Source organism: Archocentrus centrarchus, chromosome 13, assembly GCF_007364275.1.
Source record: "Archocentrus centrarchus isolate MPI-CPG fArcCen1 chromosome 13, fArcCen1, whole genome shotgun sequence".
Classification (NCBI taxonomy): domain Eukaryota; kingdom Metazoa; phylum Chordata; class Actinopteri; order Cichliformes; family Cichlidae; genus Archocentrus; species Archocentrus centrarchus.
In genome coordinates this window covers 9163565-9179959 of record NC_044358.1, presented here as the reverse complement: position 1 = coordinate 9179959, position 16395 = coordinate 9163565, and the positions used below count along the sequence as shown (strand labels likewise).

Genomic DNA, 16395 nt, shown 5'->3' with positions numbered 1-16395 from the left:
AAAGCTGATAATAAAGTTTTACTTTCAAAAATGAGTTGTTGCGACATTGTGAAGTGACCAAGCCTTTGCGCATGCTCATATGATGCATGTGGCCACCATTTTGGCTCTGGGGGCTAGCAGAGGTTAGCTGTGGGTGTCGGTGCTCCGGTGGCGTTTCTTTCTTCCAGCGGGCAGAGGAGTTTCCGCCTTCGGGGACGAAGCCAGAGCTTTCTTCGTCTGGGAAATGGACGGAGAGGAGGACGACTTGATGTCCGGGAGCCGCTCCGGTAACGTTTCTACTTTGTTTCCAGTGTTAGATGGCTAACAGGCTAACACGGCAGCAGCGGTATCTGCGTATTGACCGAATCTGAGCACCTCGAGCGTGTCGTCGGTAAACCTGATACCGTGATGGCTTGCCATCCTGCGGACGGATCGGTGTTCGCGCGCCCGTCGTTGTGTTTTGGGGGTTAACGCCAGCAGCAGCGCCGGTTTCCAGAAAACGCGTCCCGTTTCTCGCCTCATCACCAGCTGGCAAAGAGCTCGTCAGCGCTCCGTCACGTTTACTGCAAAAGCGTTAAACACGCGGCGATATTAAAGCGATAAATATGGGGAGGACGCCGGCAGAGCCCCCGGTGCCAATCCGGCAGGAGGCGGCCTCCAGTCGGTTAGCACTGAGCTAGGCTAACGCGTCTCCGGTTCGGTTTTGTTGGCCTCATTACATAACAAATGTTTCATAATCGAATGTGTCGATTATGATCTGAGCCGAGTTCATAAGAAAGGACTAAGGATGAGGTCTGCTCACGTAGTTTGAGTTTGTGATGTTTCTGTAACGCGTTCAGCTGTGAATCTGAAATGCGTCATTTTTAAAGTGAAGTTTGGCCGAAGAGGATTCAGAGACTTGATTTTGATGTTTGCAGACCTGCTGTTTACGCCGTGTGGATGTTTGAAACCCTTTAACTCTAGAAAGGTTTCCCTGCATATATTTAATAATCATGTATGAGCCTTACATTTTCAGAGGAGTATGATTTGCAGGGTGGATTTTACAGTATTGTAAAATCAGTCTCGTTGTTTGAGAGGGATGCAACACACAGTGGATATTTTAGTATGTCTGTAATGTAATCTAATACATCTCACTATTTTTATTATAGTTTCTGCTAAGTTTTAATAAACTCACTAAAAGCATGATTTTTTTTTTCTTTTTTCAGTGGAGTTTGACTAAAGCTGATGTTTGCTCGTGTAACTGTTGTTTTTCTTCATTTTTATTATTAAATCTCTGGATCATTTTTATTCTTTAACAGTTTGGTAGTTTGGTGTTGTTACTCTGTGCTTTTTGCAGCTCTTAAACACATTTTTAGAAAATGAAAAATGTTCCTGATGTGTCCTCGCAGATGATGGAGGTGGCACTCCAGTTCAGGATGAGCACCCAGCATCAGACGGCGAGGAGATGAGGAGCGACGGCCGTCAGTCTGAGGTCTGAATTCATTCCATCATTTGGAAATTAATTGATGTGTTTGTGTTGCGTGAAGGAGGCGGTTAGAGCGGTTGAATGGTAACCTGAAGATGACGTTTTGAGTCACTGCTCAGGCACTGGCGTCTTTGGACTAGGCTAACTCCTAGTTCATGCTGACCGTTGTCGCCCTTGCTTTGGTGTTGTTTTGGCTGGTCGTGTACCTCCCAATTTTTGTACAGCACCTGGTTTGAAGACACAAGAGTGTGTTGGTTTTTACCACCACATCAGTGCAGGAGCATAAAGATTCCCAGATTAGAGGCAGATGCTGCAACAGCTGTAAAAGAAGAAACTTTCTGCTCTGCAATCATATTGTTTCCTGTTTTGATGACTTCCACTCCAATAGCAGCGCTTATGGAGAGATTTTTCTTTTTTTTTGTTTTGATAACGGTCGTTCAGGAGAAAATGGCAACAAGTCGTGCTGGTGTAAACAACATTTTCAAATTCTTCCTGAATGATCGTGAGGCATTTCCAGGCCAGATGAGATGTGTAATCTCTCCAGCGAGTTCCTGGTGTCGTCCTCCAGCTGAGTGTGTCCAGGGGTTGGAGTGATAGAGGAGGATGGAGGCAGATGATCTGCTGTGGTGACCTCCAAAGGGGGCAGAAGACGATGGTGAACACACAGGCAGACTTGCAGCTTTTTTGTATACATCTAAATACCTTTGTGGTTAATGCCATTACTTTAAACAGAGAAATGATCTGTGAGTAATATTCTAATATTCACTCCATTTCTTCAGGGGAAAAATCAAAGTGTTTATTAGCCACAGAGCTTATTTTCATGTTAAACTGCTCAGAGGTCACAACAAAATAAGAATAAACAATTCAGCATCGTAACAAACCTCTGACGGAAACTTTACCACACTCTGAGCGCCCTGCAGACATGAAGAAAAACATGACAGTAAGTTATCGGGTGTATGCTGACTCAGAATCCACCTTTAGGTGGAGGGTATCCACGTAAAGCACGTTTGTTTTAATTGAACACATTTTCCTGTTCTGTTTTCGGCCTTTTGATAAACAAATATGCACCCTATGATTAAGTAAATGGAACCTCACTGGTGTATTTTTCTTCCATTCTAGCAGGTGTGGTCAGGTTCCAGTCTGTTCGGACATTCTTTAAACATGAAACGTGTTGCATGGAGCAGCTTTCATCTGCTACAGTTAATCGTTACTTGTGAAATATAATTTTTAAATTAATTTGCAACAAACACAAAATCTCCATAGCAGCAACTTTTGTGACAAGAGTCAGTCAGGCTGATAAACTTTGTCTCGGCAGGATGAGGGCAGCAATGATGAGGATGCCGCCCATGCCATGGAGACTGGCGGCATGGCCAGCAGCTCTGACAACGAGGACCGCCGCAGGGCCGACAGTGACTCGGAGGGCGAGGGCCCCGGGGACCACGATGGCAAAAGTGATTCGGAGGCGGAGGCTCCGAGGCCCGCCGACAGCGACGACGAGGACGACTCCTCTCAGGTGAAACGCAGGATGAGCGCGTCTGAGGAGGAGGAAGAGTTGCCTGAGAAACGCAGGCCCAGTAGCTCAGACAATGAGGCATCATCGCCGGTCAGACGCGGCACGCCTGACAATGAGGAGGGGGAGGCGTCCCCGCCTGCCACGCGCAGGGGGAGCAACTCGGATGTGGAGGACGGACACAAAGAGGCTGCAGACAGTGACTCGGACAACGAGGGCGCTAAAGCTGCGGCGTCCCCAGACCGCCGCTCCAATGGTGACAGTGACTCTGACACAGAGGCGCCTGCCAGACGCAAGGCAGCACAGATAGACTCCGATGAGGAGGACAAACAGGAAGAGGGAGGAGGTGAAGGAGGAGAGAAGTGGAAGGGGGTGATGCAGTCAGACAGCGAAGAGGAGGAGGAAGGAGGGCGGAGGAAGGCTGCAGTAGGAAGTGATGGAGAGCAGCAGGAGGGAGAGGAGAGACAGCAGAGAGGCAACAGCGACGAGGATGACGAGAAGCCAGGTAGACGCACGTGGTAGTAAACCACACCCCCTATTTTTTCCTGTTTGAGAGTCAGTTGCTGTTGTACCCAGTCCAGTGTTGTAGTCAAGACCACCTTACCCGAGACTGAGCCAAGACCAAGACTGAGCCAAGACCAAGACCAGTGCCCCTCGCTACATGACACTATAAAATGTGAAACATGATCAAAATCACTTCTCAAATTGATCTGAAAGATCCACATTCCCATAAAACACCTACATATTCAACACTCAGAGCTGAAATAAATGTAACCATCTTTATTTAATACTCCTGGGTGACTTCCATCATTTATCACAGAATGTAAAACAGTTATTCATAGTTCATCACAGTAGTCTTTACTGCCTTTTGTAAACAATACATAAAGTTATGTTGTTTTTAAACAAACATTTGTAAAAATGGGTGTAGGGCTGCATAAAACGATTATTTTAGTAATCGAGTATTCTATCAATTATTCCAGCGATTAATCGAGTAATCGGATAAGAAATACTTTTTTTTATTAACAGTTTATCTGCATATTTTAACTTCCGTAATGCAGTTTCTCGCCATGTGAACAAACAGCGGTGAATGGAGCAGCTACAAAGTTCTCTTTTCTTCACCTTAACACTTGCTGATCAGGTGCTTGATGAAGGACCTCCAGCTGTTTCACAGATTTAATGGTGGTTACTGAAAGAAAAAGCTGCTGTTTTGGACGCTGGAAAAACGTTTCCTTTTTCACTACTTGAGCTCACCGTCACAGCTTCGCCTCTTTGCGCTTGCGCAGTTAAAACCGCTGCCTGCTATGAGTGTTTTGAAAAACTAGTGGCTGCGGGAGCCATGGCGCATGTGTGAGTAATGGTGTAATGCTTTGTATTCACAAGCATTCTCGAAAATACTTTTCTACTGCAGGTCTATATTTAGTCACTAATAAGGGATTAAAGTATAAAAAATATTTTGAAGGAGCCCCTCGGTCCTGGGGGGCGGGCCTTCCGGTACCGAACCATCGCTAGTGCTAATGGCCCGCGCTCGCTAGCAAACCAGTTCTGGTAGCTACAGCTGAAGTAAAGACAAAAATAGCAGCTGAAATTCTCAGCGAGCACAACACACACAGACACACAGAGAGCAGTGGAGGCGTGGAAATGCATGTCAGCGACAGTTGCCACCCGTCCCGTAAAGTACGGAACACGGCATGTTACGGAGCCGTATTCCACGGAGTCCCGTAACATACGGGGTTCTGTATTTTACGAGAGAGGTGGCAACTCTAGTGATGATCCACTCTGTGTTAAATGAAATCCATCGCAGCGACGGAGAGCTTTTTAGAATGTGTGCTTGTGTATACGTGAGTGATTCAAACTCCAGTCCAGTAGGTGGCGGTAATGCAGTTCTATGTTGGTTTGCCAGCCCCCAATAAACCCACAAAAAAACGTCAGCACTAATGCTGCTAATGCTAGTGAGGAGCGCCGCTTACACCGAGACAGCTGAGTGCTGCAGAGTTTAAATGAAGCATCGACACAGTAAATTTGTGTTGATAAATTTTTAGAATCGATTTAATCGAGTTAATCGATGAATCGTTGCAGCCCTAAATGGGTGCTATTTCAAAACCACATAGCTAAATGTGTAAAACTGAAAAAATGGCAAACAATCATCGACAGTAAGAACTAAAGCCTTTAATCTTATACAGATTAAAGCTGCAGGATGTAACTTTTATTAAAAAAAAATCTGTTTTTTACATATTTGTTAAAACTGTCACCATGTCGCAACAGTATGAGATCGATAATCGGCGAAAAAAAATCGAGCTCCTCCACCTCCTCCCTGAACTGCTATTGCCATCTGCAGAAATGAACCGCTCCCGGTCAAAAACAACCAATCAGAGCCAGGAGGAGGGTCTTAGCACTGTCAATCACTCCTCGTGTACACCCTGCTCAATTTACTAGTGGCGGAGAAACAACTTACTTATCTGCAGTCATTGGGGGCCATGCTAACTACAGGGTTCTAACCAGAAATTTTTTTCAGCCCAGCACTAATGCTAATTAGTAAGCTAATGCTAACCGCTAAATGCCACTCCCACTTGTTAATTGAATGATGGGGCCTGGATATGTAACCAGAAAGCACCTCTCAAGCCTAGGTAGCAATCCCAGTCTTTGTGGACGATCCCGAGTCCACAATGACCGAGTACAAATGTGGTCAAGTCCATGACAAGCCCAAGACCATCAAAGTGATCTTGAGACAAAGACCGATCTCGAGTACTACAACACTAACCCGGTCAGACTCCAGCTCAGCCGGTGATGGTAGACCTGGTTCTGCTCTGGTGGTCCTCTGGCGGATTATTCTAACCAGACCCAGAACAGGTTCACCTGCGACCTTCACTGGTTCTGATTAATTCTTCAGTTACTGAAGAATCAGCTGGTGTGACTTTGGTGGGTGCCTGCACATGTGAGCTCCATCAGTGAGTCTGTGTTGGCTTATTTAGCTGAAGTCTCCGCTCTGTCCTGATCATTAGAAGATTACAGTGCTGAGGATTTTCCTTTGGCTGGAGTTGTAACCTCATTGGTGGGTTCCAAAAACTTCTCTGTACAGGGATTAAAACCTGTTATTAATTAATGTTTAGTTTCCCTTTAGGGCTCGAGATGGCCGCATTTTGCCCATGTGTGCTCTTAGAGAAAGACTGGGTCATTTTAAACCTTGTAAATAGTAATATTACTAATGTGATACAATTTGAAACCTCCTGATTGAAAAAAGCAAACCACACAGGGAGGCTGGGTGCAGCTGCCTTTGTGTCCATATCTCTGAAGGTGTGAATTCAGTTGTGTTTTCAGTGGCGTGCCGGGTGTCTGTCGCTTGTTCAGGTTGTCAAAGCACGCGAGTCCGCTGCCGTCTGGCCTCTCTCAGCACACACCTGCACCCGCAAACATCTCCTCATTAAAGCCGGCCAGCAGGGACGAGACGGGCTTAAAAGAACAAACATATCTCCTGTCCTCACGACCCTGTGCCCCCACCACCTCTACCTTTGTTTGAATGATAAAGTTCAATAATGCTCTGTGTCAGTGACCTAAATAAGCAGACTCACTGAGTGTGTTTCTTTGCAGTGAAGAGGAAGAAGGCCATCCTGTCAGACAGTGAAGATGAGGATGAGGATGAGGAGAAGGCACAGAAACCAGGTAACACAGAAAAGAACCTCACTTGCAGTATTTATACTGACAATAGAAAGTCTGAGAACCCAGAAAAGTCTGTGTGCTTAGGAAAAACCCGGACTGTAAATGTGAGTGAAAGCTGTCTGAGATGTTTTATCAGTAAAAATGTTTCCCCACGCGTGCCCACGCACCTCTGTTGATCTCTCTGCGGTCTCCTCAGTGGTGAAGAGGAGCCGGGCGGTGTCAGACGACGAGAACTCAGACAGCGACGGTGACTTTGGGGGTCCCGATAAAAGTCTGGCAGCGAAACTGAAAGAGCTCGGCTCAGACAGCGGGAGTGAGGACGAAGAGAGAGCGAAGGCCACGGCGGGGAACAAGGACGAGAAGGCGCTGTTCGGCAGTGACAGCGACTCTGCAGACGATGAGGAGGAGTGAGTATGACATCCAAACTGTAACCCTTTAAATGAACACTTTAAGATCTGATGGAAAACTTAAAATTCATTCCAGTTTTACAAATGTCTGTTTAATTTTGGCAAAATGACAGAGAGGACCAAAACTGCTTAAATCATAGAAATTAAACACTCCTTCTCTGGCCGATTCCTCCAGCTATTCAGAACCTCCTCCCAGTATGACCTGACCTAGAAGGTGCTCAGGTGGCATCCTGGTCAGACGTTCACACCATGTGAAATGGCTCCTTTCGATGTGGAGCAGCAGCGGCTAAACTCTGACTTCCTCACGAATGACTGAGCTCCTCGCCCCATCTCTGAGGGTGAGCTCAGACACCCAGTGGAGGAAGCTCATTTCTGCCCACATCAAGCCTTTTTGGGCTGAGAATCATGGCCTCAGACTTGGAGGTGCTGCAAACCATCACAGTGCAAGCTGGAGGTGATGGTTTGAAGTCATCAGAACCACATCATTTGCAAAAAGTATAGATAAGATACAGGGGCCACCCTCTAGTCTGCATAGCTGTAGAGGGACTGAACGGCCTGTAACAACAGGCGTGATACCCCAAACACCCAAAGTACCCATTACAGGACACCCCGAGGGTTGCACAGCCACCAAAAGCTAATGTGTGTTTTTTGTTGCAGGAAAATGATCGCAGACATCTTTGGGGAGTCTGGAGATGAGGAGGAGGAGGAGTTCACTGTAAGCTTCTTCATCACATCTCTGTTTAAAGACAGAAAAGCGAGGTCAGCCGTGAACGTATATCACGTGTCTCACGCTGTGTCGTCCTGCAGGGTTTCAACCAGGAGGACCTGGAGGGTGACGGTAAGGCGAAGCAGAAGGTGCAGGCGGAGGAGGAGGAGTCTGACTCTGATGAAGGCATCGACCGCAGTGGCCAAGAGTATGTTTCCTGATCAATCACATGATTTTAAACGAGTATTAGTGTGTTCCTGCTATTTAAAACTGTGTGTCTGTGTGTGCGTGCATGCGCTTAGCACCAGCTTCATGTCGGACTTCGACATCATGCTCGCCCGGAGGAAAGCCATGAACAGCAAGAAGAGGCGGCACCGTGACGGGGGCACGTTCATCAGTGACGCCGACGACGTGGTCAACGCCATGATCACCAAAATGAACGAGGCTGCCGAGGTGCACCTGCCACTTCCCGCCTGTCAAAATAGAAGCCTCAGAAAACTCTCTGTAAGCTGCGATCCTCACAGACTTTGTTTTTTTTTATTTAAACAGGAAGATCGAACTCTGAACAGCCAGAAGAAACCAGCGCTGAAGAAACTCATGCTGCTGCCGCAGGTCGTCATGCACCTGAAGAAGTAAGAGCTCGGGGTACCGCGAGCTAGTTAACTACCCCCTTGTTGGCTGTTACAGTAGAAAGCAAATGTCTTTAGGGAAAACCGACACCTCTCTGGTTGCCAGAGTTTCCTATATGCAAGAAAACTCCTGCAGGTTCTTCTGATTTTTGTTGTTTATTCCTCAGACAGGACTTGAAGGAGACGTTTATCGACAGTGGAGTGATGTCGGCCATTAAAGAGTGGATCAGCCCTCTTCCTGACAAATCTCTGCCCGCTCTCAGGATAAGGGAGGAGCTGCTCAGGATACTGCAGGAGGTGAGCGTTGAAAGTGGCGAGTCGTTCTTCAGGCAAGCCTCTAAGAGTTCAGGCGTTCAGGTTGTGCTTTGTCCTGCAGTTGCCCAGTGTCAGTCAGGAGACTCTGAAGCACAGCGGCATCGGCCGTGCCGTCATGTTCCTGTACAAACATCCCAAAGAGTCTCGAACCAACAAAGACCTCGCTCTCAAACTTATTAGTAAGGCCGATCTCTTGTACAGGCTTTCTGTAGTTCCTCTCTCTGACCATAGAGGGCGGGGTTTCTGAACTCTGTCTTGTCTCCAGACGAGTGGTCGCGGCCGATCTTCGGTTTGACGTCAAACTATAAGGGGATGACGAGAGAGGAGCGGCAGCAGAGAGATCTGGATCAGCAGATGCCTCAGAGACGACGACTAAGGTGACATGATGATGATGATGAAATCAAACCTCCATTTTCACCCTCTCTGGAAACAGAAAATTAATTTGGGTTATTTTTCTCTTATTTTGTTCCATCTCTGCAGGGATTCATATTTATATTTTAAATAAAATGAGTATTTTTGTTTAAGTATAATTACATTTAACTTAAAAGCAAACATGAATAATTAACTGTACAGGTGCAGGCTGAAGCTGTAGCTTGGCCATGTTAGATGGAGTATATTCTAAATGGTGACACTTTCTGTGAGTGACCAAAAAATGAATACTATAATATAAAGAGAGGCTTTATTAAAAAATGTTTGTCATACCTCAGTTTTAGTTTTTTGCACAGATATTTCTATAAACAGTTGAGGACCCTTCATTGAACCTTGTGGTACCCCCACCTGTAACCTTCAGCCAATCCAGCTTAGTTAATGCAACAACTGTCATCTTAAGGTTCTTGTTTAGTAAGGACCCTACGATATTAGACTTTTTTTTTTTTTTTTTCATGTTATCTTGATGGCTGATCATCGAAGTAATTATTTAGCCATAAGTGTGCCACCCGTATAATACCATAGTGTTCTAGTTTATCCTCCTATCTTATCTGTCACCAGTCCAAGTCTCTCCTGTGTTGATGTGTTTTTTTTTTGTTTTTTTTTTTGAACACACGAGCCCCGATTTTAAAAACGATTCATTTGCCATTCTCGGCGTCTCCAGTTTTTTTATTAGGAGGTTCATGTGTAGCACATCAGTGCGCTAACTTTGTAAAAACTCGTGGTGTAACTACAGCCAGTGGAGCTTACAGGATCAGTAATGGATAACATGCAGCTACATTAACGACTAACCTCGTGCTGTGGATTGATCATCTCAGATGTTCTCTGGGATGAAGTTTTATCCGTTTTTCTGACCGTCTTCCTGTCATATGACGGCGTCTCTGTCCATCCTGGACCTCAACGTGACCTTCTATTGAGAACGGCTTAACCGTCATCCGCCTTCCTCCCCGTGCTGATGTGTTAGACCAAAGAAGTGGATGGTGTTAGGTGCTTCGTACAGGTGGAAAATCTCCCCTCAGTGTATTTGGTGTCTTCTGTGAGCTGTATCCCAGCCATTATTCACTTTAAAGTCACTCAACACAGCTTTCAAAAAAAAAACTTTGAGAACTGGAAAAGTGAAGAGAAATTGGTTTGTAATCTGCACTTTTCTCCTTTCTGAAGGGCCTCATAGCAGTTAGGATGAAGCTTAGTTTCCTCTTTCACTCCTCTTCCTTCGTCTTGTTCCCAGTCAGCCTCAGAAGGTGGAGAGGGCGGAGGAACCCGACGTCTTCTCTCCACCAACCAGGTTCAGTCCTGAAGCTGCATGGTTGCACTGAGTGACATCCCTCTGTTTAAAGCTTAGTAACTCCTCAGACAAACTCAGCAGCACCAAAGTGAAGAAGAAAGGAGTGCAAAAAAGGAATCTTTGAAACATAAATGAGTGCATCTGCATGATATTTTTCTTAAGTTATGTATTCTGCTCATTTCCAGCTCCATATTATTATTTTTGAACTCTCTTAGAGCAGCTTTGCATTATTCACAGTTCAAAATAATCCTCCTGTATCTCATACTGGACCTCGGTTCATCCTCTCCTCTAACAGCTTTCTTCTGATTTGCTGCCCCTCATAAATTTAGTGGGCGGAGCTTCTGAGATGAAGCGGAATAGGTCCATTTTAATAGTTTGCATTTGTTTCAGAGTGAGCTACTAAAAATGACTGCTGAAACTTGTGAGATCTTGTATTTTCAGAGCAGTTCTTACAGCGTTGGGGTTTCTCTTTTACCACCGGGGGGCAGCAGCATTTTTAGGGGACAATTTGTATGTAGCTGTCCACCCCAACCAGCATCACAGCTGTGTTTTTTTAAACCTGCACTCTAAGCTCGTCTAGCTACCAAAATAAGTCGGCTAACTATGATAGAATCTAAATTAAGTAGAACTGGTAAGCTAACACTAGCTTGACTAATTTTTCGTGTGTTTTGGGCAGATTGTCTGTAAAGTCCTTCAGTTCATGTCTCTGAAACACAAAACAGCCACCTGACATGTAAAGTCAGAGCTGCTGATAGTTTTAAAAGGTTTAAACTTTTTTTTAAAACAAGTGTTTGTGTGAAAAGTAGTTTTTAGCCCTAGAACGTGAAAGTGTTCTCACGTTAGCATTCTAGCGTTAGAGCAGCTTGTTGCTGTTGTAAATGCACTGTTGCACAGAGGGCTTAAACAAAGCAAAGACTGGAGGCTGTTTCTCTATCAGCAGCTGGCACCTGCAGGTACAGGTGAGTTTCCTGAACCGATCCCTGCTCGTAACCTGCTCGGAGTGACGTGCTGCTAACAGCATGGAGGCTCAGCTGGTGGTGAACGTCCCCGAGAAGCTGTCGTGGAGGAGCTGGTTCAGATTCGACATTTAATCCATTCCTTCTTTTGTTTGTAGTTCTGGAGGTCAGACACCTCGCAGAGACCTGGAGAAGCAGCTGACTGGAGAGGAGAAGTAAGTTCTCGGGGACGTCACGGGGTGTTCTTTGGTTTCTGGGGTTAGGCTGCGGGATTTGTTCTAACTTTCTCCTCTGGCTCCCGCATTGGTTGAACCTCGCACCTGAGCACCAAAACATGGCACAACGTTTCACCCTCACTAACCTGAGCACCACCTCCCTCCCCCCTGCAGAGCCCTGCGGCCCGGAGACCCTGGATTCTGCGCCCGGGCTCGAGTCCCGATGCCCTCGAACAAAGACTACGTGGTTCGACCCAAATGGAACGTGGAGGGGGACTCCAGCAGGGTGAGTCATCTCACTGGGTGCCATTTAAAAGAAATAAAGGTGTGCCTCGGGCTTTAAATAAACAAATGAGCGCCCTCTTTTGGCACTAGTGAGAAGTGTTTTAGCTCCAACTTTCTCAGATTGTCTGATATAATGTTTGAAAATAAAGATAAATCAGTCCTGCGAGGTTTCCACAGCTAATGCAGTTTTTATACTTCAGTTTCAGTTGGTTTCCAGCAGTTTTTGTTCACTTCAGGGTTTTGTTTTGGTTAATTGTCATTGCAGTATTTAAGAAGATTAGAACACATTCTACAACACAAATACAGTAAAATTAATAAAGACACTTTTACAAGTGTTTTTTTTTTTTAATTTTAATTAAAGCATCATTTTCTTTTAGTGTTTAGCGCCGTTGTGAAACGGTTGCATGACCTCAGACATCTGTCCCCCCTTGGATGGATGTTCTGTTAACTGCAATTTCCCCATTTGTGGGACTAATAAAGGCATTCTTGATTCTTGATTCTTGATTATTTAATTATGTATTTTTTGTTTTAATTCTTTTTTTTTTTTAGTTAAAATGTTTTTTTACATTCTTAGTTTTTGGTTTAATGAAATGCATAAAAAATGTATACCAGATAAATGGGTTACTATATACATAATGAAAAGATAAATTAATACTAAATGAAGATAAATATTTATTAGTTAAAAACATTTATTTACTCATGATTAATATCTAAAGGCTTTTGTTTACAAAATAAAGAATTATAAAATATTAATGACAAAGCCCAAATAAAATAAATATGTAAATGCTAAAATTAAAGGTCCCTACTGACAAACAAATGGTATTTATCACATTTTTTTGAATGAATCTTTAAGAAAATAAAGTGGTTATCATCAGCGATGCTATGTGCCTTCTCAGTTAATATTTTATAAATACTTTACATTTTAATGAATTCAGTAAAACTGTTTGTTTTTATAAAGTTAAAACAAACATTTTTATGCGGATGCTGGAACAGAAATCAGATTATTTTCTGGTCCTCCTGAGCAATGAGTTTCCTGCTGTCAGTGAGACTCATGTGAGGTCAGGAGCTGAGCTGTGATTGGTCCTCTGTAGAGCGGCTGTAAGAAGGCCATCAGCCTGCTGGAGAAGCACAAACGGCGTTTTGCCGAGCAGAGGAAATTGACACGGCCACAGGGAGCCGTGAAGATCAGCATAGAGGGAAACCGAATGCCCCTGTAGTTCCCCCGGTCACCTGCAGGGGGTAGTAAGTCTGTCTGCATGGTGTGAAGAGCCTGACTCACCTGCAGACGTACGGTGGAGGAAAAATGATCCAACCCCCAAACTGCAGATCACACAGGGACAGTTTAAATGACTGAATGCTGCGACGATCACAGGAGGTTTCTCTGAATTTAACTCAAAGTTCAACATTTACTTCAGTTAAATCAAATCACTGAAGTCAGAGTTACTTAATAATTAGAAATTATGCCAGTAAACCCTCACATGCAGTGACAGGGGTTGAATAATTTTCCTTCTTGCTGTATGACCACGTAGATGCAGCGTCTCTGCTGCAGCCTTCTAGCCCAGGGCATCTCACTGTGACCTCTGACCCTTTTTTAAATAAAATGCCAAACTCTAATGCTGCTTTATGATGCACTGAAGAAAGATAACTAAAAGAGGAAATGATGCTCTACAGGTGAGAAGTACAGGACAGTGGATATCTGAGCACTGAAAAATGTTGGACATGGGCCCATCCTGTGTACGCTGAGGGCCTGTAGCTTTGAAAGTATGAAGGCTGAAATTTGCATGGCTTCATTAAAGTTATTGTAGAAATAATTTAGCTGATTCTGAGGGGGAATGACCCACCTGTTTAAAAAAATAAAGTACAAGAAAACATAAATCTACAGGCTTCCAGAAGCTGTCCAATAAGAAGAGACTGGGTTTTTAGGAAGGGAGGGGCTTAAAGAGGCAGGAGCGTGTCAGTGTGAGGTAGATGAGGATGCAGTGTTGCCCCTCAGCGATGGCTCTAAATGAGGTGTGTGTGAAACCTTTTTCTGCATGAGCAGCTGAACAAAAGTGTTGTTAAATCAGTGTGTGGTTTAAAGCCATTAACTTCCTGCGTATCTGTCCTCCTGCAGGGTCCGGTGAGGAAGAGCTTGTCCCGTGTGGATAAACAGATGCGGAGATTTGCTGACATCCGTCGTCTGACGAAGACGGGTCACGCTGTTAAAATCAGCGTGGAAGGCAATCGGATGCCACTCTGATTGTTTTTGGGTTTTTTTTTTTTTTTTTTCACCTAACCTCTGTAAGATTTGTTGTTTTTTATTTTTTAATGTTTAGTTTCTGAACAAACAACAACAAACCCACAGCTCTGCCCTCCTCAGGTCCTGCTCTGCCTTATAAATAAATGGGCTGAGGCCAGACCACACTGGCTTCAGTCACAATCTGCTGTAAACTCGTCTGTTCTCTGAACAAAAACACGAAACACTCCAAAATGATCCACGGCTGCTAATATTAGCAGCCAGCTGGCTTAATTAATAAATTATGTTAGTTAGCTACCTTAGCTTTAACCCCAATTCGTCTACAAGCACAATGTTAACCAATATTGGAATTCATTTGTGTGGTGTTTTTTAAATTAATGTCCGCAGCAGTTTTATCTCAAAGATGAAAATGTTAGCAGGTGTTAGCATTCCCTGCGAGGTGGAACTGTTAGTTAATGAGCAGAGTCACATTAGCAGTCAGCTATATTAGCTCTACTTCATAGCTAAAAAAATTTGCAATGGTGGCTTCTACCAGTTAATGATAGCCATATATTAGCAGAGAGCTGACTTGGTGGTAAAGCTAATGTAAGAAGATTATGATGTTATTGTCAAAGCTGACTGAAATAGATACCGTTAGCAGTCACCTATATTAGCTTTGTCTAAAAAGGGTAAAATGTACAGCAATGGCTTATATTAGCTAGCTGTATTAGCTTCATCTCAAAACTGTATTGTTGGTTTGTGGTAGTGGTCTTTTGCATTAACATTATCTACAAACAACTGGATCCTCTGGAGCTGGATGTTATGTTGGCTTTACTGCCAAGCCTGCTAATTAGCATTCATAGTTGTGACTATATTAATTGGGGTAGTTGGCATGTTAGCAGTGAGTGTCCCACAGTCACCACTTTTGCTTTCTTGCGTTCTTGCAGAAATACGTTGGCTGTTCACACTTAAAAAGCACTCCTGTAGAGCACAGTTGTGTACATATTGGAAGTGATGATGTGCTGACCCCACATTCATCATATTAACAGTGATGATTTTTTTTTTTAATGCAGGTAACTGCTGTTGAACAGATGTTGGTGTTCTTTTACCGCAGTTAGTGATCACGTTTCAAAGCTAATTTAACAAAAGTACTAATATTAATTAACGTTAGCAACACATCAAAAATGTTCTTAGCAGTCACTAGCTAACTCCAAATAAGATCGGCTAATTTAGCTTATTGCTAAGGTAGCTAAGTTCAGATCATTAACATTAACAGATATTAACAGTGCACCATGAGCTAATTAGCACTCAGGTGTTTAATAAATCTAATAACATTAGCTAATATTATAGCCTTTAACTTCTATCCAGGGCAGCTAAAATAATGTGAGGTTAAAGTAGTTGTGTTTTTTGGTTCAGATTAGCTGTGTGTGTGTGTGTGTGTGTGTGTGTGTGTGTGTGTGTGTGTGTGTGTGTGTGTGTGTGTGGGTGGTCTGATTTACAGCTGCTAGCTAGTTGATGTTAGCCAGCTTCATCCAAAAAGTCATACTTACGAGATGTTTACCTCCATTTAAAGACTAAAAAGCTCTGTAGTGTCAGCTTGTTTCAGCAGTTTTTGAATACAGGTGAATACTGCCACGCTTTGACAGAGTTGCAGGTTTGCAGATGAACACAGTGGCTGACCAGAGGCTCATTTTGGGGAGTTTCTTGTCCAGAGTACATTCGAGTTCTCCGGTTTGGATTTGAGGGTGAAGTCTCTTCTGACCTCTCTGTTTCTAAATGTGAAGGTGTTTGTATTTTGCAGATAGTTCGGTTCATTATGCCCATTTTCTGCTCTCGTAGCGGCTGTACAGAAGTCCGCAGGGATGAGTTTACACAGGAAATGGATTGATCTGGATTAGATCCGTGGACTGTGTGAACCACCCTGTTTGTGTGCACTGTTCTGGCTCATGTGATACTTTTCTTAATAAAGACTCAACAGAAACTCGCGTCCGCCCCCTGTTCTCTTTTCCAGGTGCTTACAGGAAGTTTACTTCACACCTGAGACACAGCAGGTGTGTAAAGCTCTAGAGGTGAAATGTTAGCTTGGTCATGAGAGGCCATGCCCCTTAAATCTGCATTGTTAGGGGCATGACAGGCCATGCCCCTAACAATGCAGATTTAAGTCTTAATTCAGTTCAAACAGGTGAATTATAAAGAGTGTTGTACAGTTATGAAGGGAGAATTTATGAGATACTGAGTGTGTGCTGTCACTGAGTTGGACACTTTACCATAGGAGTCTATGGGGACTGACTCACTGCAGCTTTGCGCATGTGGTCTAAATTCAGTTTATATTTACTAAATGCTCATTT

The 16395-nt window shown here is 44.1% G+C and overlaps 1 protein-coding gene across 1 annotated transcript; it reads left to right on the top strand.

The window, feature by feature from the left end:
- Positions 1 to 78: 78 nt before the first annotated feature.
- On the top strand, positions 79 to 16026 carry iws1 (interacts with SUPT6H, CTD assembly factor 1). Its single transcript, XM_030744106.1, has 15 exons — positions 79 to 266; positions 1368 to 1450; positions 2760 to 3459; positions 6540 to 6611; positions 6805 to 7015; positions 7673 to 7730; positions 7823 to 7929; positions 8024 to 8174; positions 8271 to 8353; positions 8518 to 8647; positions 8727 to 8844; positions 8931 to 9042; positions 11491 to 11547; positions 11722 to 11833; positions 13946 to 16026. Exons 1-15 carry the CDS (start codon positions 224 to 226, stop codon positions 14069 to 14071), a joined length of 2163 nt encoding a protein of 720 aa, XP_030599966.1. The 5' UTR covers positions 79 to 223; the 3' UTR covers positions 14072 to 16026.
- The last annotated feature ends 369 nt before the right edge of the window (positions 16027 to 16395 follow it).